General features: G+C 38.0%; 13 protein-coding genes across 13 annotated transcripts; 7 read left to right on the forward strand and 6 right to left on the reverse strand.

The window, feature by feature from the left end:
* Positions 1 to 220: 220 nt before the first annotated feature.
* Positions 221 to 1,257, forward strand: WALSEDRAFT_26749 (hypothetical protein; the record flags this gene model as incomplete). Its single annotated transcript, XM_006955797.1, has 2 exons — positions 221 to 606; positions 651 to 1,257. 2 exons carry the CDS (start codon positions 221 to 223, stop codon positions 1,255 to 1,257), a joined length of 993 nt encoding a protein of 330 aa, XP_006955859.1.
* A 51-nt stretch (positions 1,258 to 1,308) lies between these two features.
* Positions 1,309 to 4,617, forward strand: WALSEDRAFT_30798 (hypothetical protein). The gene is made up of 20 exons (XM_006955798.1): positions 1,309 to 1,469; positions 1,525 to 1,565; positions 1,615 to 1,662; positions 1,707 to 1,716; positions 1,817 to 1,824; positions 1,872 to 1,909; positions 1,956 to 2,235; positions 2,285 to 2,308; positions 2,355 to 2,379; positions 2,432 to 2,436; positions 2,487 to 2,567; positions 2,619 to 3,310; positions 3,358 to 3,447; positions 3,497 to 3,569; positions 3,615 to 3,641; positions 3,687 to 4,198; positions 4,243 to 4,292; positions 4,338 to 4,346; positions 4,393 to 4,414; positions 4,459 to 4,617. The coding sequence occupies exons 1-12, from the start codon at positions 1,340 to 1,342 to the stop codon at positions 2,664 to 2,666; spliced, it is 738 nt and encodes a 245-aa protein (XP_006955860.1). The 5' UTR covers positions 1,309 to 1,339; the 3' UTR covers positions 2,667 to 3,310; positions 3,358 to 3,447; positions 3,497 to 3,569; positions 3,615 to 3,641; positions 3,687 to 4,198; positions 4,243 to 4,292; positions 4,338 to 4,346; positions 4,393 to 4,414; positions 4,459 to 4,617.
* WALSEDRAFT_34564 (hypothetical protein) lies at positions 2,642 to 5,780 on the reverse strand. The gene is made up of 10 exons (XM_006955799.1): positions 5,610 to 5,780; positions 4,459 to 5,559; positions 4,393 to 4,414; positions 4,338 to 4,346; positions 4,243 to 4,292; positions 3,687 to 4,198; positions 3,615 to 3,641; positions 3,496 to 3,569; positions 3,355 to 3,446; positions 2,642 to 3,307 (listed from the first exon to the last, which is right to left on the reverse strand). The coding sequence occupies exons 2-10, from the start codon at positions 4,610 to 4,612 to the stop codon at positions 2,817 to 2,819; spliced, it is 1,431 nt and encodes a 476-aa protein (XP_006955861.1). The 5' UTR covers positions 4,613 to 5,559; positions 5,610 to 5,780; the 3' UTR covers positions 2,642 to 2,816.
* Positions 4,633 to 5,984, forward strand: WALSEDRAFT_30799 (putative 26S protease regulatory subunit 6B). Its single transcript, XM_006955800.1, has 2 exons — positions 4,633 to 5,557; positions 5,607 to 5,984. Exons 1-2 carry the CDS (start codon positions 4,664 to 4,666, stop codon positions 5,943 to 5,945), a joined length of 1,233 nt encoding a protein of 410 aa, XP_006955862.1. The 5' UTR covers positions 4,633 to 4,663; the 3' UTR covers positions 5,946 to 5,984.
* A 264-nt stretch (positions 5,985 to 6,248) lies between these two features.
* On the forward strand, positions 6,249 to 7,273 carry WALSEDRAFT_55904 (acyl-CoA N-acyltransferase; the record flags this gene model as incomplete). The annotated part of the gene is made up of 5 exons (XM_006955801.1): positions 6,249 to 6,434; positions 6,483 to 6,572; positions 6,616 to 6,744; positions 6,792 to 6,885; positions 6,930 to 7,273. 5 exons carry the CDS (start codon positions 6,249 to 6,251, stop codon positions 7,271 to 7,273), a joined length of 843 nt encoding a protein of 280 aa, XP_006955863.1.
* Positions 7,274 to 8,493: 1,220 nt separating this feature from the next.
* WALSEDRAFT_59062 (ubiquitin-conjugating enzyme) lies at positions 8,494 to 9,871 on the forward strand. The gene is made up of 8 exons (XM_006955802.1): positions 8,494 to 8,656; positions 8,709 to 8,741; positions 8,791 to 8,819; positions 8,864 to 8,898; positions 8,941 to 9,050; positions 9,100 to 9,130; positions 9,181 to 9,210; positions 9,254 to 9,871. Exons 1-8 carry the CDS (start codon positions 8,498 to 8,500, stop codon positions 9,394 to 9,396), a joined length of 570 nt encoding a protein of 189 aa, XP_006955864.1. The 5' UTR covers positions 8,494 to 8,497; the 3' UTR covers positions 9,397 to 9,871.
* A 177-nt stretch (positions 9,872 to 10,048) lies between these two features.
* On the reverse strand, positions 10,049 to 10,516 carry WALSEDRAFT_42160 (hypothetical protein; the record flags this gene model as incomplete). Its single annotated transcript, XM_006955803.1, has 3 exons — positions 10,470 to 10,516; positions 10,193 to 10,415; positions 10,049 to 10,142 (listed from the first exon to the last, which is right to left on the reverse strand). Coding segments are annotated over exons 2-3 (264 nt in total), but the record flags the coding sequence as incomplete, so codon positions are not given.
* A 273-nt stretch (positions 10,517 to 10,789) lies between these two features.
* Positions 10,790 to 12,254, forward strand: WALSEDRAFT_30803 (argininosuccinate synthetase). Its single transcript, XM_006955804.1, has 2 exons — positions 10,790 to 11,063; positions 11,111 to 12,254. Exons 1-2 carry the CDS (start codon positions 10,860 to 10,862, stop codon positions 12,188 to 12,190), a joined length of 1,284 nt encoding a protein of 427 aa, XP_006955866.1. The 5' UTR covers positions 10,790 to 10,859; the 3' UTR covers positions 12,191 to 12,254.
* Positions 12,255 to 12,414: 160 nt separating this feature from the next.
* On the reverse strand, positions 12,415 to 13,828 carry WALSEDRAFT_13720 (mitochondrial carrier; the record flags this gene model as incomplete). The annotated part of the gene is made up of 9 exons (XM_006955591.1): positions 12,415 to 12,537; positions 12,582 to 12,737; positions 12,786 to 12,800; positions 12,846 to 13,000; positions 13,049 to 13,242; positions 13,287 to 13,378; positions 13,425 to 13,438; positions 13,487 to 13,720; positions 13,765 to 13,828. The coding sequence occupies 9 exons, from the start codon at positions 13,826 to 13,828 to the stop codon at positions 12,415 to 12,417; spliced, it is 1,047 nt and encodes a 348-aa protein (XP_006955653.1).
* Positions 13,829 to 13,913: 85 nt separating this feature from the next.
* WALSEDRAFT_61866 (40S ribosomal protein S2) lies at positions 13,914 to 14,808 on the reverse strand (the record flags this gene model as incomplete). Its single annotated transcript, XM_006955805.1, has 3 exons — positions 13,914 to 14,000; positions 14,051 to 14,703; positions 14,796 to 14,808. The coding sequence occupies 3 exons, from the start codon at positions 14,806 to 14,808 to the stop codon at positions 13,914 to 13,916; spliced, it is 753 nt and encodes a 250-aa protein (XP_006955867.1).
* A 297-nt stretch (positions 14,809 to 15,105) lies between these two features.
* WALSEDRAFT_59063 (S-adenosyl-L-methionine-dependent methyltransferase) lies at positions 15,106 to 16,609 on the reverse strand. Its single transcript, XM_006955806.1, has 10 exons — positions 16,530 to 16,609; positions 16,461 to 16,478; positions 16,389 to 16,407; positions 16,186 to 16,341; positions 16,073 to 16,136; positions 15,937 to 16,024; positions 15,749 to 15,888; positions 15,585 to 15,700; positions 15,460 to 15,538; positions 15,106 to 15,415 (listed from the first exon to the last, which is right to left on the reverse strand). Exons 1-10 carry the CDS (start codon positions 16,571 to 16,573, stop codon positions 15,138 to 15,140), a joined length of 1,002 nt encoding a protein of 333 aa, XP_006955868.1. The 5' UTR covers positions 16,574 to 16,609; the 3' UTR covers positions 15,106 to 15,137.
* Positions 16,610 to 16,618: 9 nt separating this feature from the next.
* Positions 16,619 to 18,172, forward strand: WALSEDRAFT_59064 (ATP-dependent RNA helicase DBP5). The gene is made up of 4 exons (XM_006955807.1): positions 16,619 to 16,760; positions 16,806 to 16,879; positions 16,931 to 17,023; positions 17,072 to 18,172. Exons 1-4 carry the CDS (start codon positions 16,632 to 16,634, stop codon positions 18,126 to 18,128), a joined length of 1,353 nt encoding a protein of 450 aa, XP_006955869.1. The 5' UTR covers positions 16,619 to 16,631; the 3' UTR covers positions 18,129 to 18,172.
* Positions 18,173 to 19,388: 1,216 nt separating this feature from the next.
* WALSEDRAFT_30806 (hydrogen-transporting ATP synthase) lies at positions 19,389 to 19,923 on the reverse strand (the record flags this gene model as incomplete). The annotated part of the gene is made up of 3 exons (XM_006955808.1): positions 19,389 to 19,457; positions 19,607 to 19,797; positions 19,846 to 19,923. The coding sequence occupies 3 exons, from the start codon at positions 19,918 to 19,920 to the stop codon at positions 19,424 to 19,426; spliced, it is 300 nt and encodes a 99-aa protein (XP_006955870.1). The 3' UTR covers positions 19,389 to 19,423.
* Positions 19,924 to 19,946: the final 23 nt, after the last annotated feature.

Consider the following 19,946-nt stretch of genomic DNA (forward strand, 5'->3'; position numbering starts at 1 on the left):
AGACGGAATTACTATAAAAGGGGGTCTTAACTTTCTTTACTTCCTTAACTTCGCTGGTCGTTCATTAATCAACTGGTCTTGATTACTTTTATCTCTGGTAGATATAGAAAACAAATTACAAGAAGACGCAATGTTATTCCAACAAATCTCACTCGCAGTTTCATCAGCCCTCTTTGGCGCAATGCCGGTCATTGCAGCCCCACTCCCAATGCCATTCAGCATGTCCTCTCAAAAAAGTCAAATGGTCTCACCTGATTTGATCAGAGCCGCTCAAGCTAGTGAGCCGATCGCGATCAAGGATGTAGATTCGCACGACCTTACTTGTGGTAGAGGTGCTTCCGTTCAACATCAAGACCACCCAGTAAAGATCGACGCTGGTAGCAAACTCCAAATCCAGTGGAGTGACGATTGGAAGCACACGGTTGGACCAATCATGACATACCTTGCCGAATGTCGTGAAAACAACTGCGAAGAGTCTGACGTTACAACGTTAGATTGGTTCAAGATTGATGAAAAAGCCGCTGATTTAGAAGGCGATTGGTGGCAATCTCATTTGGGTGATGAGAGAGTATACATTCCAATACCATCAACCTTGAAAGATGGAAAGTGAGTCAAAATATTAAGACATGATTTGATATTGACAAGGATAGGTACATTGTCCGTCATGAGGTCATTGTTATTGACCAAGACCCTGTTCTGTTTTTCCCAGCTTGCGCTGCATTAGACATACAGAATGGTGGAGATGAATTCCCTTCATCTAACTATACCGTACAAATTCCAGGTGCCTACTCGGCTACAGACAAAGGATTACAAACCGTTGAAGAATCATTTGATCCATACAACTACGTATTCCCAGGTCCTTCAGTCTGGAAGCCAACTGATGTTGTTGAGAGTGCGTCATTTGATGGATTCTACAGTGCTGCAGAAATGGATGTTCATATGACTGGAGATGCATACCAAGTACAGTTTTTAGCACCAAACGTTACTTCTTCAAGCACTTCTAGCGTTGACTATGTTAGTTCTACCGCTACAACGCTCTATCCATCACAAACAATGTCAATGGCTGCTTCAAAGAGCAGCACGACAAGCAGCAGCAAACCAACTTCAACTGCTAACTTCTACCACGCTCAACTCGCTCCATTACCATCAGATAGCACAGCTAGCCCAAGCTCTACACCATCACCTTCGATTTCTTCAACTGAATGGGATGACGGTAGCTGGAACAAGCAAAAGTACGATGACGGCAAATTTACTTAATTAACTTGTAATAATTTAATATATATTTTACCAGTTTACTTATTTCTTCTTGACTATCGACTACCAAGTAAAAGATACCAGAATGTCAATCCCTAGCGTTTCACGTGCAGAAATTATCCAATGGATTAACGGCGTTTTAGACGCTAATTATACAAAAGTTGAACAATGTGGTACTGGTGCTATTTATTGCCAGCTTTTAGATTCAATCTACCGTGCGTTTTCGTTATTTCAGAGGAGAACTAGTAGTTTCTTACAAATATATGATAGAAAATGTGCCACTTTCTAGAGTAAAGTTTAATGCTCGTCAGGTGAGATTATATATACCAGAATGAGCTATCAATCTTATCCATTCTCAAGGAATACGAATACATCAACAACTTCAAAATCCTTCAAACTGCTTTCAGAGTGAGTACTCGTATATTGCTATGTCTTCTTCTAATACCTCTCAGACAAACAAAAGTGAGTGGTTTTCGTCATATGAAATGATAAACCAACTAACGTCTGCTCTTAGTGTGAGTATATCTGTATAACCACTCTAACACTCTCAAACGCTGTAACAGAAGCAAAGTAGGTTAAAAAATCAGACCACATACAATTGCTGACTAAACGACTAGCCAATCCCAGTCACTGCACTCGTAAAATGCAAAATGCAGTAAGGAACTAATATTAATACTCAATCTTATCTCACAATTTATCAGAGACAACCTCGAATTCTGCCAATGGTTTAAGAAGTTTTGGGATGAGCACTTCCCAGGTGGTGAATATGACGCGGCTGGAAGGAGAGCAGGTGCACCAGGTGCTGCCGCTACAACGGCCCCATCAACCGGTTCAGCCCCAAGAACTTCTTCCTCTGCTGGTACACGGCGACCAGCCAAGCTCAGCGGTGGGGGTGCACCATCCGCTGCCGCAGAAGCCCAAATTGAAGCACTTGGTACACAAATGAATGACCTCAAGCTTAACTTTGATTCACTTGAAAAGGTTTGTTGGCCTTCTTCGTGTTTGTCTTTTCTGACTTTTTGACTCATAGGAGCGTGACTTTTATTTCGCAAAGGTGAGACTAACGCTGAGTGATTTGAAAATAAATTAATCCCGATTAGCTTCGTGACATTGAAATCTTAGTCCGTGAGTACATAATGTTGATTTAAAGTACTTCTGCTAACCAAGATCGCTCTAGAAACTGTGGGGAATGTTTTTGACAGAGAAATGAACTCAACTAACAAATCCATAAGCATCTTGATAACCCAGAAACTCTTGATACTCCAGCCAGCGAAGCCTTCCAACAGATTCAGCAAATCTTATACTCAACAGAAGTGAGTTGGATTAAAGACACTTGAAGATATACGACTAAACATACTCTTTAGGAGGGCTTTGAAGTCCCAGAAGGTGAAGAAGAAGAAGAGACATTTTAAGCTATGTCGGATAATCGGTAATTATACAATAAGAAAATGTCAAACGCATGAAATAATATCTAATCACTTAAATATTCTCTCCTATTTACAGGTTCGAAATTGTTAAAATATACATACTTCAAAAATGAAAAGATTAAATGAATTTGCTCATTATACAAATGTAGAAGTAGAATTTGTGAATAACTCGTAAAAGTTGAATGCAAGACAGAATATCATAACAGATGCTCCGTAAAATATGAGGAGTCTACTACCAACTCTAAGCCATTTACGACTTGGTTCGTCGTCATTAAGTGTTAATGCACGATAGAATAAACCAGGTAGGATGAATGAAATAATAGTTGATCCGGTGCTGCCTACGAAAGCTAACACTTTATCCAATTGCGTAACGACCATTGAAACTGCCCAAGTCAATAATAAAATTGATATAGTTAAAATTGTATGTTTGGTTTTCGATGGTGGATGTTTTATTATTTCGTCATCTTCACTATCCTCATCTTGTGAAGCTAATGCTTTCTCCTTTTCAGATTTCGTTCTTATCACTTTATCGAGTGAGTTACGACATGGATGTACTTGTAATGGGTATGAGGATAGAACGAGGATTACTATCGCTAGTCTTCCGAATGAAATGAATATTGATGTGTCTGATGTCGTCTTAGTTTCGTGAACGCGTCAAACCCTTTTAACTCACCTGGATACATTGACATTACGTTGCTGTTGACGTTATCTCCGAATGTAACATAACCTAAAACACCGATGATCTCATATAATCCTGATGCAACACTTGATTCGTTGTTAGACAATAGCGTTTTTTTATGATAAATTCACCTACCCTATTGAGCTTCCAATCACGGTTGTTGTTCTCGAGCGAGTATTCGAGCGCAACTCATTCTTGACGGGGAAGAACTGAAATTATTGTTAAAACAGTAACTTAAAAGGTTATCGACGTACATTTTGTGCGCATGTAAATGCAAATACCTACGGAAAAATCAACAAAAATCGAAAAAGCCTTCAAAGACGTACCAAAACTGGGAACTTGGATATTGCACTTGCATCAAATCTACCTAGACTAACATTACCAGCTGGTGGAAGCGGTATTGGTGAATGTACTGCGCATAATACCACTATAAGGAGTAGATATCCAGCACTGAAGATAGAGACATATGACGTGTGCCTGAGTGAGTTGAGTTGACGCATGCTAGCTAATGGAGATAGCAATATCACGAATACCGTTATCCAGAAATGCCTCGATAGAAGCCAGCTAGGTGGGTCAACTTGTGAAGGTGTGAGGTGGTGAAAGAAAGAAGTGACTAGTGGCGGTACCAATTGACCGAGAATCAAAAGATAAGAAATGCTCACACCAAAGCATTTCAACGCTATTGCCAAATCAAAGTACATCGCTGCAGTTGGATAGGTTATCTTTGCTATTGCGTTGAAGGATGCAGAGCGTGGCGGTAGTTTATCGCTGCATAAAGACAGTAAATATAGTCCGAATGAGGACATGAAGGCACAGAATAGAATGAGAATCATTCCGGCTGTGTTTGTTAGGACAGCTTGGGTAGAAAGATTAGATACGCACGTATAATGCCAGTAGACGAGAGTACATCAGGCATAGCTAGCATTCCTGTACTGATGTATATTAGATAGAGCTATCTGGCGATCTGAGCAACTCACCCAATGATACTGAGATATTTAGATTACAGCTCCCGGTATAAGCATATAAACTCACGTATTAGCTAAATTAGCGACGCCTGCATAGATGTAAGCAAATAAATGGGCTAATAGGAGAACGTACAGCTGCCAATAGAGGCTGAACCTTCGGACTCTTTCGACTGCTTATCTGAGGGCAAAAGGGGCTCAGAAGTCGAACTATCGTTATCTTCAATATCTCTATTGATAATTTGAATATTAGCTCTACTCGTTCGTCTGAGATGCTGGGACGACGACATGATGACGAATGTGCCTCTTCAAGCCTAACAGCCAAGGTCTAAAATAGCAAAATGGAAGTAGAACTAAATAAAGAGGATCCAACGTTTAGGAATCAACTATCAGATTTAAAGCAATATCAATCACAGCTAGTAAACCCAAAGGATTTGTACATCAAATATCACGCATTGAACAAGCACTTGGAATTCTTACAATTACAAGAGGAATATATTAAAGACGAGCAAAAGCACTTGAAAACTGAATTAGTTAGAGCCCAAGAGGAGGTTAAACGTATCCAATCCGTACCACTCGTTATTGGTCAGTTTTTGGAAGCCATCGATGAAAACACTGGTATTGTTGGCTCAACTACAGGCTCAAACTATATCGTTAGAATATTATCCACCCTCGATCGTGAATTACTCAAACCAAATTCATCCGTTGCCTTACACAGACACTCTAACGCTTTAGTTGATATCCTCCCACCAGAAGCAGACAGTTCTATTAGTTTGCTCAGTGAGAATGAGAAACCTGCAGAAACTTATATGGATATTGGTGGTATGGACACTCAGAAACAAGAAATCAGAGAAGCCGTCGAGTTACCTTTAACTCACTTTGAATTATACAAACAAATTGGTATCGATCCACCACGTGGTGTTCTTCTTTATGGTCCACCTGGTACAGGTAAAACAATGTTGGTCAAGGCAGTAGCACACCATACAACCGCTGCATTCATTAGAGTGAACGGTTCAGAATTCGTACAGAAGTACCTAGGTGAAGGTCCTAGAATGGTTAGAGACGTTTTCAGATTAGCAAGAGAGAATGCTCCTGCAATTATCTTCATTGATGAAATTGACGCAATCGCAACTAAGCGTTTCGATGCTCAAACTGGTGCAGACAGAGAAGTACAACGTATTCTTCTTGAATTGTTGAATCAAATGGATGGTTTCGATCAAGATAGCAACGTTAAAGTGAGTCTCTACCTTGATCATTTGTTCTTGTCTAACAGAAAAACTCAAGGTTATTATGGCCACTAACCGTGCTGACACTCTTGATCCTGCACTCTTGCGTCCTGGTAGATTAGATAGAAAGATTGAATTCCCTGTACCTTCAAGGCGTGAAAAGAGATTGATCTATCAAACAATCACAGCAAACATGAACATTGGACCTGATGTAGATTTAGAAGACTTTGTTTCAAGACCAGATAAGATCTCATCTGCTGAAATATCATCGATTCTTCAAGGTAGTGGTATGAACGCGATCAGAAACAACTCTTACGTCGTATTAACACCACATATTGAAGAAGCTTACAGCTCCGTTGTGAAGAAATCTGATGACACTCATGAGTTCTACAGGTAAATTAATAAAAACTTATGTAAAATTGAAGTATGAATGCATTTTTTTGAACTTAGCCGTCTACCCTTTCTTTACTACGACCATCAGGATAATGTAAGTTTTTAAATTGAAGGTGTGTTGTATAAGAGGATGATCAGGATTTATTTGCACGTCAGTCTGATTCACGTCTGCTGATAAATGTCCTACCGCTTTTTACTTCTGATTTTAAGATGACACACTGGAGTTTTATAAGAATAAAGGCTGACGAATTAATTTGTAGATATTAATAATACATTTTAAATTAATTTATTCATTTCTTTGTTCTCTATGACCAAAACTGATGAAGCTAGTGTTTTGAAGCAATTAGAGAGCGTACGCTTTGGAGAGTGGATTATACATCCAGCGAGTAGATCACCTTATCCTATTTTGCAAACTACAAATATAAACAAACTCTACGTATGCTCGAGATGCTTTGAATATATGACATCCAGAACTACGTACAAGGAGCATATAGTAGGTTTTCAGCCTTGCGATATAGCAATATATCCTGACAACTGATAGACTGATTGTCCACATCCTATACCACCTGGTAAGAAAGTCTACGATGGACACGGTCAGCGTATATACAAAGTAGATGGCTATTTCTTTAAAGTGGGTATTTATTAATAAAGTATACTATCCTTACGTTTTTTAGTCATTTTGTCAAAACCTCTCTCTCTTTGGAAAGTTATTTATTGACAATAAAACTGTGTACTTTGATTTGGAATCATTCGATTACTTCGTTTTAACAGATAATGATCAACCAGTGGGGTATTTTTCTAAAGTGGGTGTAGATGTCGTTATAAAGAGCTCTATTAATCACTTGAAAAGGAAAAACATAACGTAGATCAATACAATTTGGCTTGCATAGTCACTTTCCCACCTTTTCAAAATAAAAGTTACGGTAGATTGCTCATAGAATGCAGTAAGATATACTTACTGTGATACTATACCACTAACTTCTATTAGGTTATGCACTCTCCCATTTGGATGGCTACTATGGTACACCTGAAAGACCATTATCTGATCTAGGAATGCGTAGCTATGTGAGCTTCTGGATGGATATACTAAGGCGATCACTACCAGATCAAAAAACTGAATGGACGTTATCACAATGGTCGCAGAAAACTGGATTGAAAGAAGAGGATATCACATTAGCACTCAAACAATCAAAATTGCTCGATCATAGGGTGACCATAAAAACTATTGACGAGAATCGCACTGTATTTGTTATATCACCTGATGATGATGCTCTTACAAAACCGCTGAAATCTTTCAAGCTCGATTTGGATTGTTTGTTACCCGATGAGTAGGCTATACATCTAAAAACACATATCCTTGTACTTTATATTTATTATCATTGCATTGAACATAATTGTTTGTTTTTGAGAACATCAACACACGCGCTAACCTTCATAAAGTTACATTGTTTGCTCATTGTTTATCATATAATGTTCTGTGGTATGTATAAAGCATCTTTACATTGAAGTAATAGTATAAAACAGTCATTAGTTATTTGTAAATTTAGCTGTTTTGCTTAGCCGGTTCATCCTTCTCGTCGCTCTTTTGTTCACTAGTCTTATCACTAGATTTAACAGGCAAAGTACCTTGCTTTTGGTGGTGTTTCACAATAATGATCGTGTCAACATCTGAAAGCGCTTTCTTGAGGTCCTAGTCTTTTGTTAAGGAATGCAGATCTAAAACAACTAGCCTACCTCATTAGATGGTTCGAATTCTAAACCGAGAAGGATAGCATCACGTGCTTCTTCATGTCTATCTAAAGCCATCAATGCTTTACCTTTTCTGAAATGGCCTTTACTCCAAGGTCTTTTTATTTGTACAACTGCGTCAGCATCAGCGAGACTCTTTACACTATGTGTACAGGTGAGATGACTTTGTTTAATGGTTGATAATATAGACTCACAATTCACCTTTGTTGTGATATGCGAGACTTCTGTTCGATAAAGCTAAGCTAAGTTCTTCGCGTGCGAGTACGTGACTCTCCCATGGTGGTCTATCAGCAGCCAAATCAACGGCGACGGTAAAAAGTTTGAGAGCATCATCCAAATCACCTTCTTTGAACTTTGCATTACCGTCTTCTTTTGCTTTGTTGAATTGTTGTGTACGTGTTGGTTTCATAATCGAAGGTGGAGGAGGTACAGCGTATTCTGGGTGTTGTTCAAGCTTCTTTATGAGGTAATTGATCGACTTGTTGATTGTCAATAAGTAATTGGAATGCTTTGACTGTTATACTCACATCTGCCACATCTTTTACTTTATCGGAAGCATCTTTCAATGGTTCTACAACTTTTCCTTTGCTTGTTATAGGCTGTTCTTCAAAATCTACTTCAGATGGACTGATAGCTGGCGGTGGTGGGCTAGACATCTGCTGTTGTTGCTGTTGCTGACGCATCTGAGCAGCCATTTGTTGCGCCATTTGCGGCGTTATTTGTATGCGCTGTCCTTGCTGGGGTGGCTGTTGTGATTGCATTCTATTCCTCAGCTCACTTGTTGACTGTTCTGGTCAAACAACCAAGATGTCATGGCAATCTACAGCATCCAGGAGATTAATGACAGAATATAAGCAATTATCCACTCAAAGTTTAGAAGACTCTATGTTCACTGCAGGTCCTATATCAGAGGATAATATGTTTGAATGGGAAGCACTCATACAAGGTCCAGATGATACTCCATTTGTGAGTAACTATCAGTAGTACGTTTCAATTATTTCTCATCTTCTTTGTTCAGGAGGGTGGTGTTTTCGCTGCCACCCTTTCGTTCGTGAGATTAAACTACCGACGATCAATCAACATCACTCACAAATGAACAGCCGAAAGACTACCCATTAGCACCATTTAAGTGAGTTCATTGTCTCTCCTCTCAGTGTTATCTTATCCAATTAGAATGAAATTCACACCTGCTATCTTCCATCCGAATGGTATGTCATCTTATTAAAAGGAGTTATCTAATTTCAGTCAAGTATACGATGATGGTAACGTATGTATAAGTATCTTGCACCCCCCAGGTGATGATCCTCTTATGTATGAGAGGTCGTCCGAACGTTGGTCACCAGTACAATCAGTAGAGAAGGTTTGTTATCCTCGTAAACACACAGTGAATCATCTCAACCATTTATTAGGTATTACTAAGCGTTATTAGTATGCTAGCAGGTACGTTATCGATAATACTACATAGAATACACCCATTGACAGGTAAATAGAACCAAATATTGAATCACCAGCCAATATCGGTAAGAACATTAACTGAATATACCAATTAACTCACTCCAAAAGATTGCGCAAAGCTCTTCAGAACGGATAGGAAGGCTTACGATGATAAAGTTCGACAATCAGTCGCCGATATGCTTGGTATCGACGAGAGTGAAATAGAGGCAGAGATTAAAGCGGCTCAAATTTCAGAGAAGGAAACTAGTTAAACTGGGTTAACCATTTAAGAATATAGAAAGAGTGTATTAGTCAATTAAATATAGTCATGTCAATAATAAATATCAAGATCAAGTAAATAGTCCATCATTTTAAGATACTTGAGTAGCTGGCTTCGGAATGTTGAAAACTTATTGATTGTTTTCATTAAGAGTGAGATCTAAGCTGGTTTAGTTGATGTTTTCAGTGATTATAGTGAGATCTTACTTGACAACTTTGTCCTAAAGATCTCCTGCTGATCAATTACAACATTGCTAGCGGCAAGCTTCAACTTGTCTGACTCTTTGAGACTAATACACGGTAATGAGTAAACAGACGGTGGTACACTCTGACTTGACCATCTTCTGGAGCAAGGAAATGAGTTAATTGCACTTGAGCTTGAGCTTGGAGATGAAGCCTGGATCTCCTTCCAAAAGTCATCGCCATTTCTGAGATGAATCGGAATTGATTTTGATACAATTTCTTTATCTTCCTCTTCCGCGATAGGCATCTTGAAAGAGAGCATGGTGAGTTGATCAACCAAGATGCTCTCCATTGTCGTAGTAGTGAATAAAGTTTAAAATGTTTAAAATGGAAATAACGTCACTGCGCCTTCAAACATTCCGGTCAGATATGCTCAAATGAGATAAATATGAATTAATCGAATGATACAAATTTAGGATCTTTTGGCTTCCCGTCGCTGCTGATCCCGTTGTCTGCTAAGATCTTATTATGCCGTTTTAGTCTCGCCTGATCAAAACTTGATAAGTTAGTAAAACATTATGACGGAGGTTATTCAAAACCACTTACGTCAAACCTTCTCTTCTCATCATTCTGTCTATTTCTTCAACGCCTCTTGCGTCGAGACCCTGTCTAGCTTCATCTTCTGTGATATTTTCATCTAGATTAAACGTATTGCTCGATATACCGGCTTCAAGCTGGCTATTAAAGTCGAGTGGTATATATTCATGTTTGTTCATACGTCTCCTGATAGTGGATTTGATCGAACTCAATGACGGTCCCTTATAAGCGTCTAATTAAGGTTAATTTGAGTACTTTTTGGGGTATATTAATAATATATACTCACACAAAACTGTTAAAGCGATTACCAATACTAATAGCGCACCTATATGTAGATGTAATAGCATAATAAGTAATAAGTAATCAAGAAACGTCACCGTCAGATAAAGTGTGAAGGAAAAATATTCTTATTGAACTGTATAATATTGATAATATATTACGCTTCTAGAATATTAAACTCTATTGACCACTCTTTCATTACTTTCTTGGTATCTCTCTATAGCTTGGCATATCACTCCTATTGTAAGATGAAATAAATAATATAGACTGAAATAAGCAGACAATAATTATTATATAGATACAAAAACAATTATCTCTTATCTATAGAAAAATTCTCAATGACTCGACAATTCTGTTGACTTGCGCACCGAAAGCTGTCTTCTCTCTTTATTAGAAAATGTCAGGAGCAGTACAACCAGGAAGCAAAGGAAAAGTATTATTAGCATACTCAGGTGGATTAGACACCAGCTGTATTTTAGTTTGGTTGATAGAACAAGGTTACGAGGTTGTAGCATACCTCGCAAACGTCGGACAAGAGGAAGACTTCGACGCTGCTAGAGAAAAAGCACTCAAAATTGGTGCTAAGGCTTTCTTCTGTGATGTAAGTTTCTTATTTTCTCTCCATTCTCCTCCCTCATCGATTTCTAGGACCTTCGTCGTGAATTCGTTGAAGAACTTATCTACCCAGCTGTTCAAGCAAACTGCATTTATGAAGGTGTTTACCTCTTAGGTACATCCCTCGCACGTCCAGTCATCGCTAGAGGTATGATGGCCGTCGCAAAGCGTGAAGGCTGTGACTTCGTTTCACATGGATGTACTGGTAAAGGTAATGATCAAGTACGTTTCGAATTGGCTTTCTATGGTCTTAACCCAGAGATTACCGTCATCGCTCCATGGAGAAACCCAGAATTCTACGATAGATTCCCAGGTAGATCTGCACTCCTTCAATACGCAGCCGAAAAGGGTATTCCAGTCACTCAAACTCAATCAAAACCATGGTCAACTGATGAAAACCTCTTCCACATCTCTTACGAAGCTGGTATTCTTGAAGATCCAAACACAACTCCACCAGCAGACATGTGGAAGTTGACAAACTCACCACAAAAGGCACCTGAAGAGCCAGAAGATATCACTATTGAATTCGCTCAAGGTTTACCAGTAAAGCTTAACGTCGCAAAGACCGGAAAGACACACACAGACAAGGTTGATGTCTTCGTTACACTCAACGCCTTAGCAAGAAACCACGGTATTGGTAGAATTGATATCGTTGAAAACCGTTTCATTGGTTTGAAATCAAGAGGTTGTTACGAATCACCAGGTGCAACTATCTTAAGAGCTGCCCACATGGACTTAGAAGGTCTCACTTTAGACAGAAATGTTAGATCACTTAGAGATCAATTCATCACACCACAATTATCAAACATCCTCTACAACGGTTACTTCTTCTCTCCAGAACGTGACTTTGTTGTTAGTGCTATTCCAGCTTCACAAAAGACAGTTAACGGTGAAGTCAAGCTCAAGTTATACAAGGGTAATGTTATCGTTTGTGGTAGAAAATCTGATGAAGGTCTCTACGATGAATCAGCTGCATCTATGGATGAACTTGGAGGTTTCTTACCAACTGACACTACTGGCTTCATTGCTATTGAGTCAATTCGTCTCAGACAATGGGCTAAAGCTAAGGCCGCAAAAGGTCAATCAGGTATTGAACCAACCGATGTTTACTAATTCTCTTCACTTTGCTCATTTGACAAAAATTAAATGATTGTTATATTATATCTAATATTTTTTTTATCAATGCTGTTTTATGTTCTTTGAAAATAGATATTACAGTTATTCCAAAATTTGCATCTAGTTCAGTAGTAAGATCGATAATTTATAAAGATAAATTTGTGTACAAATCGTTATTGGTTGAAAATAATTCATATCACATGGTGAAATAGTTTGATATATTATGATGATTGTAAACCACGTAAAATGAGTACACCCATTAAGGTATATTTCTCAAAGATATCTCTCAAAACAAACAAAAGTGCTTGTTGAAGGACGGCTTTGACAATTTGTGCATGCATCCCCTGATTATTGTAAGGTAGATCAATAACAAACAAGTGAAACATACCTTATACCACCCAATCATACCTTTCTTCTTGTAGATTTGTAATAGAAGTTTAAGTGCACCGGCGTTTTTCTTCAAAGTTTTCTTGTCTTGCTCTGATCTTATGGTTTTATCCTCATTAACAGAGTCACCAGCCATTACTCTAACTTTTGCCATTATCTGTGGTTTGATTAGTGGAGAATAAACAAAGTACCATTTCATTCTTACGTATGGATAAGTTGCCTAGCTATCTGTTAATTATGAAACTTAGATAATAAATCTACTCACGACAGTTGCTGCAGTCTTCGACAAAGCACCGAGTATGAAGTTACCCCATGGTGACATTCTCCCTTCATTACTCAATGATGAAAGGAGTGGTATATATCCTCCAATTACAGCTGATTTTAATTTCTCATATGCGCCATATGTAATTGCAGGATTTACTTGAGTTCCCGTCAAAATTTTGTGTACTATAATAATAAATAACCCACCTGAGAGAACCAAAGATGGTTTAAGACCTCTCCATAAACCTGTTATACCATCTTCTTTAATAATTTGTCTACCAACTGAGACGAAATCGCTATCTTGGTCAGATGAACTATCTTGTTTACCTAATTGTTGTCTTGTAGCTATAACATTAACGGGAATTGTGAATATTTGAGCTAAATCGCCGGCTAGTGCACCACTAAGAGTGCATTAGAATAATAAATAATCCAATTATCAACCCACATGAGCAACTCCGAGGCAGTTGACAATAAAACAGGTTGTCCGTTCTTTGTAGTAGATTTAATCCAAGCAGTTCTGACTGCTCCATACCAATACTATATTCCCGGTTAGAGTGGTACTACAAATAAGCGGTAACCGTACGAAGTATGCGAATTCTAATTAAATGAGATATTAAATAATAGAAATAAAAGACAACTACTCACGCTGAGAGAATGTATTAATCATACTAGCACCAAATCCACCATATGCGGCTGCAATACCTTCCTTCCTGAAGATATCGATTACACCCTTTATAAGACTGTCTTTCGGTATAAGTTGCAGTTCATTAGATAGCTCGGAGTCTTCTTCATCTTCGTTATCCTCTGAATCTTCTTTGTTATTTGCGTCTCTAGCTTGAATGCGAGTTTTGAAAGTATCAAGTGGATAAACAAGTCCATCTGAGTAGATATTTAGACGGAGACACATATTAATAACAACTTACTACTAACTACAGCGCCTAATGCACCTGAGAAAGCTATACCGAGTGGAGATAACTCGTTCGACATTATCTAGATGATCACAGTAAAATCACAAGACAAATAAGTAGAAATAGAAAGAACAATCATACTCGTACAAAAAGCATTAATACAATTAGTATGCTGAACGCTTTTGAGCGAGTTGAAGGTGAGCTGAGTGCTCTTCGAATGGATGTTGTGGTGGAGCAATTTCACGCCAGAGCTGAAGTGTTTGTCAGTAAAATTTTCTCTACTCTAGCTAATAAAACTTACGTCAGGAGTGAGGAAAGCGTAAGTACCAGAGATAGCTTGGAAGGTAGCCTTGATGAAGTTACCCATGGTTGCGGTGTTACCCTTAGTTTGGGTGTAACAATCTTGGATACCAGCCAATTGCAACATACGCTTTGAAGCTGGAGCAGCAACGATACCAGTACCTCTTGGTGCTGGGATCAATCTAGCCATAACGGAACCACACTTTCCTGAGACCTTACATGGAACGGTGTGTGGTTCAGCGAGTGCGTTACCCCAGTAACCACGTCTGACAGGGATAGTAGCCAACTTAGCGGCGATCATAGCACCACGGATAGCGGTAGCAACTTCCTTAGCACACTTGACACCCAAACCAACGTGGCCGTCAGAGTCACCAATAGCAACGAAAGCCTTGAAACGTGTACGTTGACCAGCTCTGGTTTGCTTTTGAACTGGGGTGATCTTCATAACTTCATCCTTCAATTTTGGAAGGAAGAAGTCGACGACTTGGTACTCCTTAACTGGGATGGAGAAGAGGTAAATTTCTTCCATAGACTTTATCTTGCCAGCCTTCACGAGACGACCGAGCTTAGTGACAGGGACCCATTCCTTGCTTTCGTCCTTGGTTTGTCTGCCACGGCGTGGGCCACGACCTCTGCCTCTACCGAAACCTCTTCCTGGAGAGTTGTTAGTACGAGTCTGGGAATCAGGGATGTATATATTCATCAATTAGACGATATAGAATCCCTATATTCTATTAAATACCTACCACGGTCAGCCATTTCGTATTGGTTCAAGTACAAGATGCTCGTCAGTCAAAAATGCTTCTCAAGTCGCAACTAAAAATTGTAAAATATTTAATATTTTAATAAAATTTATTATTATTATTAAATATATACTATTAGATAAATATATCCCTCTTTCCCTGCTCTTAAATCTCATTTTCTGTCCGTCAGATGAAGTTTTGCTGAGAATGGTCATAGGTCGTAGAGATATCTGTCTAGATGGGTAGTGTAGGTATATATATATATATAAAAACATATGTATCACAACCACCTGCTAATCTTATTAAGTAAAACCCGGAATAAATATATGTAATCTATGAAATAATTTAGGACATCTTGAATTCAACAGTCTCAACCTGCTTGTTCTCTTCTATAGTCTCATAATGCATAACTATATCTAAATCTCTTGGATTTCTCTCATTTGGTTTGACACTGATCGTACCCTCAATTTGTTGTCCTTCGTATACGCTTATTGTGTTCTTTGTGTAGAATACAGTTTGCTTCCAGTGAGTGTATTTAGCGTGTGGTCCTGTTGAAAATCTAACTGGTTTTCCATTTGGTGTTGGGAATGAACAGTCGAACCATCCCAAAAATGCGTGTATATCTTAGAGCTTGTTAGTCACATCAACATAATAATGTTCTACCCACAATCATCACGTGTACATTCGAGTTTCCATGAAGCTTGGAATTGTAAATCTTCTTTCTTGACGGTGTTGATATCAATTTCCTTGATATATGTTAATAAGGGAGATCAACACGTTAGAAATACACACCTTAATTGGTGTTGGGTTTGTGACAACGCTCTTTAAGTCTACGCAGTCAACCAATGGCTCACGGAGAGCAATATCCTTAATACAGCTGTAATCGAATCCATATACGTCATCCCAGACTGTATACACTTATTAGTTGGCTTATCATATATAATTAAGCAACTCACAGCCAATCTTCTCATCCTTATATTCAGCATCTTCGATTGCAGCCATGTAAAGTGTGACCTTGTCAGGAAGGATCAATCCACCTGGCTTCAAAAACTTGTCTCTAGCATCGAGAACGGTGTCAAGCATTGACTCGTATAATCTGTAGCAAATTATAAGCGTTTCTCATCATAGAAGATGGTACACTAACAAGAAGTAACCCATCCATTCAGAAATGATAATGTCAACCTTCTCAGGTAATTCTACGTTCTCTAATTTGTCCTTGATGACAACGATGGCTGCGTGTTTCAATTAGAAATGCTATGAAGATAAGTGGATATACTGACTATCACCAAATCCGTTAGCTTGTGTAATTACTTTAGCTTGGTCTGCAATTTGTGACATATCAATCTAAATCCCATAATAAGCTAGTTTCTTCAAAAGAGAAGATGGCGCTCACGGCGTAAACTTTACGTGCGCCTGCTTTAGCTGCGAACATGGAGAGAATACCAGTACCAGCACCAACGTCTAAAACAACTTTATCCTTGAATGCTTCGCTATTGCTGAAAATCGCATTTCTGTAACTAAGAGTTCTAACTGTATCTTTGAGCATTTCCTGGAGTGGTATGAGAAGGGTATCTATATAATTAGACATATACTGACCTCATGGATACCGAAGTGACTTTAAATTATTGTAAGTTTCATGCATAAATCAGCCAATGTAATTCTTCTTACCTGTAAGAATCGGCATAACTGGGAGTGAAATCGTTAGAAAAAATGCAGGATATATAAAAAGACACTCACTAATCTTTACTTGTCATATCAGAAACTTGTACTTCTTGTGACATTTTAAAACTTCACTTGGTTGAATTACAAGGGAAGGCGGCTTTATTATCAACTAACAAAATGTCACAAGAAGAAGGTTGGATTAATGAATCAACAAAGCCAGCGGATAATCTAGCTGATAGAATTTCTGGCTTATCCACAGAGCAACAAAAAGCAGATAAACCAGAACAAGAGGAATTGGAGGTGTCTGTGAGTATTACAGCATAGTGGAGTATATACACTTATATTTATCAGGTCACACTCGCTGATCAACAAGCTGATCCAAATTCACCACTTTACTCCGCTAAAACATTCGAAGAGCTCGGACTGTTAGTTATCAATTTGGCGTAGCGAAACAATTTAACGCGTTAATTTTATAGTCATGAGAACCTCCTTAAAGGTATATACGCAATGAAGTTCCAAAAGCCTTCAAAGATCCAAGAAAGAGCTTTACCTTTATTATTGCAAAATCCGTGAGTATAATAGACTCTACGGCTGTTATCTCACTAATGATAAAACAGTCCACGTAACATGATCGCCCAATCACAATCAGGTACTGGTAAAACAGCTGCTTTCGCTTTGGCTATCCTCTCAAGAATCGATTACGCTTCACCTAACCCACAAGCTGTCGTTTTATCACCTTCTAGAGAGCTTGCTAGACAAACTATGTCAGTCATACAACAAATGGGTCAATTCACCAACGTACAAACAGCATTCGCTATCAAGGATGCAATTCCTAAGAATGAGAAAGTTCAAGCACAAGTTATTGTTGCAACTCCAGGTGCACTTGTTGATGCCGTAAGAAAAAATCAAATAAACGTTAAAGAAGTAAAAATTTTCGTTCTCGATGAAGCTGATAACATGCTTGATCAACATTCAATGGGTGATCAATCAATCAAAGCAAAAAACCTTATCACATCAAAACCCCAAATATTATTATTCTCTGCAACCTTCCCAGATGTCGTTAGAAACTTTGCTGCAAAATTCGCACCAGGTGCTAATGAAATTAGATTAAAGCAAGAAGAATTATCAGTTGAAGGTATTAAACAATTCTATATGGATTGCAAGGATGTTGAACACAAGTATCAAGTTTTAGTTGAACTTTATGAATTAATGACTGTTGGTCAATCAATCATTTTCGTTCATCGTAGAGATACTGCGGATGAAATCGCTCGTCGTATGACTGCAGAAGGACACACAGTCGTTTCCCTTCACGGTAAACAAGAATCTGGTGATAGAGATTTAACGATCGATTCTTTCAGAGAAGGTAAAACTAAGGTACTTATTACAACAAATGTTATTGCTAGAGGTATTGATATTATGCAAGTAAACATGGTCATAAATTATGATATGCCAAAGAATGCTACAGGTAAACCAGATAGTGAAACTTATTTACATAGGATTGGTAGAACTGGTAGATTTGGTAGAAAGGGTATTGCGGTCAACTTCATACATGATCGTCAATCTTGGCAAGACATGCACGATATTGAAGTTGCTTTGAAAAAGCCTATCATAAGGGTAGAAACCTCCGACTTTGATGAGATGGAAGCAATTATCAAGAAGGAGCTTAAAGATTAATATTTTGTTTGTAAATACCCTGATTAAGATAATTTCCTACCTTATGTTTGTTACGAAGTAACTTCATGGCTGCTTCTCACCTCACTTTATCATCATTTGGGTAATGACCTGTTTTAGTCTTGAGAATTGAATCAATTTTTTTTTTGATAATCAACATTGAAGAGTATAAAGCATTAATTAATTTTTGTAAATGCAACACAATATGTTCTATAAGTATATGCGAATTAAATAGGCTCATTAATTTTTTTGTGTAACTCAGTTCATCCATCTCCTGTTACATCCGAACAAAGGGATGATGAGGTTATTGAACTAATTATCTTTCAATTTTCTGGTAGTAATTTACTTTCGACAACTTCCGGATCATAATAAACTGTTTATGTACATTTACAATCTGCATCTGCTTGGTATCTGAGTTGTTGCTCTGGAAAATAATTGTCATAAAGCTTGCTCAATTTGTCTAAGATTTGAAGTTATAAATAACCCTTCTTAATAAGCATATCTAATTCGAATTCAATTTCGACAGTGATCATTTCAAAATTTATATAAAAGCAAATAGTATACCAAGACTATCAAATGAATTTGACAATGGTCTGATTAGCCAAATGACTGTGATTATACAATCTCTAAATCCTTGATCAGACTTCTAGTTGAGCGTCAAGATCTTCTTGACATCTCAAAATCTTTTTGCTTTCTGTAGAATGGCATTATCCATAACGCACCCTTTAGCTTAAGCACTTTTTGATAATTTCGTTTATTTTCAGAACATTTTCAGAATACCGCAATTCTTTTAATCCATGTTTGCAAAAGCTAGCACCACAATGTATTGTAATGTGGAGGTGAAACAAATAATAATCTGAGACTTTTCTCAAGGATCTGAATCGATATTTGACATCACTGATTAACCTCAATGGTAGGCTGTTAATATTTTCTAGCCTTCTCTGTTTGTAATTGCCACCAAAGGATATATCGGTCTGTTCTTTCCTTTACCGAATATCTAAACCACATGGTCGGAATTACTTGTAACCTCTCTAGCTACTATTCTTTAAAACTTCGATTAGTTTGATGTTCGGTTGTATCATGATAAAAGTCATTCCGATAAATTACCCCGGCCTATGAACTGAAATGGGTATTCGACCGAGAAGTCAACATTCTTTATCTTGAGTTTATCAACACTTGTATGTATGAAATCACGCAATTAATTGATTTATTTATTTCAGGCATATCGATAATGTTAGTAGAAGGTAAAATATTTGTAAATAAACTATTCATCGTCAAGGACAAGAAGCCAATAAAATCTAGTGGTGGTTGTTCTTGTGGTGCTCTAAGTGTGTTGTTAGCTCTAGCTTGTAGATTTTACTATAGTACTTACTGAGGTGGACTAAAATGAGTGTAGTGAGTATGAGCAATAAAACAACATCGGGAGAACTTACGTTGGTCTAAAAGAGGAGTGTGAGTTAGTAAACAAAGTCAATAATAAAAACTCACAATCGAGTGTGTATCCGATTAAGAATAATCCACCAATAGTTGCGAGTAAAGGTGTACGTGATGAGTTTTGACCGTCAAAGTATTTACCTTTAATTCCTGATGCTTTTTGGGTTGCGTTACCTTTTGGTAATTTGCTGTAAAAGTCAATAACGGAGCTCATTCTAGCGCCAGCTTCTGAACCAGACTGGCTACCGGTTAAAAATGCTAATTATAAATAAATAAATAAACGCACAACTGCTGATGGTGTAGCAATCTTTGGTGGAACTAAATCTTTCAATGCCTGACGACGTGCAATTGTTGCTAACATCTTGGTGGTTCAAGTTCAAGTTAAAG

The sequence above is a fragment of the Wallemia mellicola genome (assembly GCF_000263375.1).
Source record: "Wallemia mellicola CBS 633.66 unplaced genomic scaffold WALSEscaffold_1, whole genome shotgun sequence".
NCBI classification, from domain to species: Eukaryota; Fungi; Basidiomycota; class Wallemiomycetes; order Wallemiales; family Wallemiaceae; genus Wallemia; species Wallemia mellicola.

Coding starts and splice junctions, on each gene's coding strand:
- WALSEDRAFT_30798 (XM_006955798.1), top strand. CDS start 1,340: ATGTCAATCCCTAGCGTTTCACGTGCAGAAATTATCCAATGGATTAAC. Junction 1,470..1,524: donor GCTTTTAGATTCAATCTACC/GTGCGTTTTCGT, acceptor AATATATGATAG/AAAATGTGCCACTTTCTAGA. Junction 2,236..2,284: donor ACTTTGATTCACTTGAAAAG/GTTTGTTGGCCT, acceptor TTTGACTCATAG/GAGCGTGACTTTTATTTCGC.
- WALSEDRAFT_34564 (XM_006955799.1), bottom strand. CDS start 4,612: ATGTCGTCGTCCCAGCATCTCAGACGAACGAGTAGAGCTAATATTCAA. Junction 4,415..4,458: donor TTCAGCCTCTATTGGCAGCT/GTACGTTCTCCT, acceptor ACATCTATGCAG/GCGTCGCTAATTTAGCTAAT. Junction 3,447..3,495: donor GTGATTGGAAGCTCAATAGG/GTAGGTGAATTT, acceptor CAACGAATCAAG/TGTTGCATCAGGATTATATG.
- WALSEDRAFT_30799 (XM_006955800.1), top strand. CDS start 4,664: ATGGAAGTAGAACTAAATAAAGAGGATCCAACGTTTAGGAATCAACTA. Junction 5,558..5,606: donor ATCAAGATAGCAACGTTAAA/GTGAGTCTCTAC, acceptor GAAAAACTCAAG/GTTATTATGGCCACTAACCG.
- WALSEDRAFT_59062 (XM_006955802.1), top strand. CDS start 8,498: ATGTCATGGCAATCTACAGCATCCAGGAGATTAATGACAGAATATAAG. Junction 8,657..8,708: donor GTCCAGATGATACTCCATTT/GTGAGTAACTAT, acceptor TTCTTTGTTCAG/GAGGGTGGTGTTTTCGCTGC. Junction 8,899..8,940: donor TGCTATCTTCCATCCGAATG/GTATGTCATCTT, acceptor ATTTCAGTCAAG/TATACGATGATGGTAACGTA.
- WALSEDRAFT_30803 (XM_006955804.1), top strand. CDS start 10,860: ATGTCAGGAGCAGTACAACCAGGAAGCAAAGGAAAAGTATTATTAGCA. Junction 11,064..11,110: donor CTAAGGCTTTCTTCTGTGAT/GTAAGTTTCTTA, acceptor ATCGATTTCTAG/GACCTTCGTCGTGAATTCGT.
- WALSEDRAFT_59063 (XM_006955806.1), bottom strand. CDS start 16,573: ATGTCACAAGAAGTACAAGTTTCTGATATGACAAGTAAAGATTA. Junction 15,889..15,936: donor GAATGGATGGGTTACTTCTT/GTTAGTGTACCA, acceptor AATTTGCTACAG/ATTATACGAGTCAATGCTTG. Junction 15,701..15,748: donor TAAGGATGAGAAGATTGGCT/GTGAGTTGCTTA, acceptor AAGTGTATACAG/TCTGGGATGACGTATATGGA.
- WALSEDRAFT_59064 (XM_006955807.1), top strand. CDS start 16,632: ATGTCACAAGAAGAAGGTTGGATTAATGAATCAACAAAGCCAGCGGAT. Junction 16,761..16,805: donor AAGAGGAATTGGAGGTGTCT/GTGAGTATTACA, acceptor TATATTTATCAG/GTCACACTCGCTGATCAACA. Junction 16,880..16,930: donor ACATTCGAAGAGCTCGGACT/GTTAGTTATCAA, acceptor TTAATTTTATAG/TCATGAGAACCTCCTTAAAG.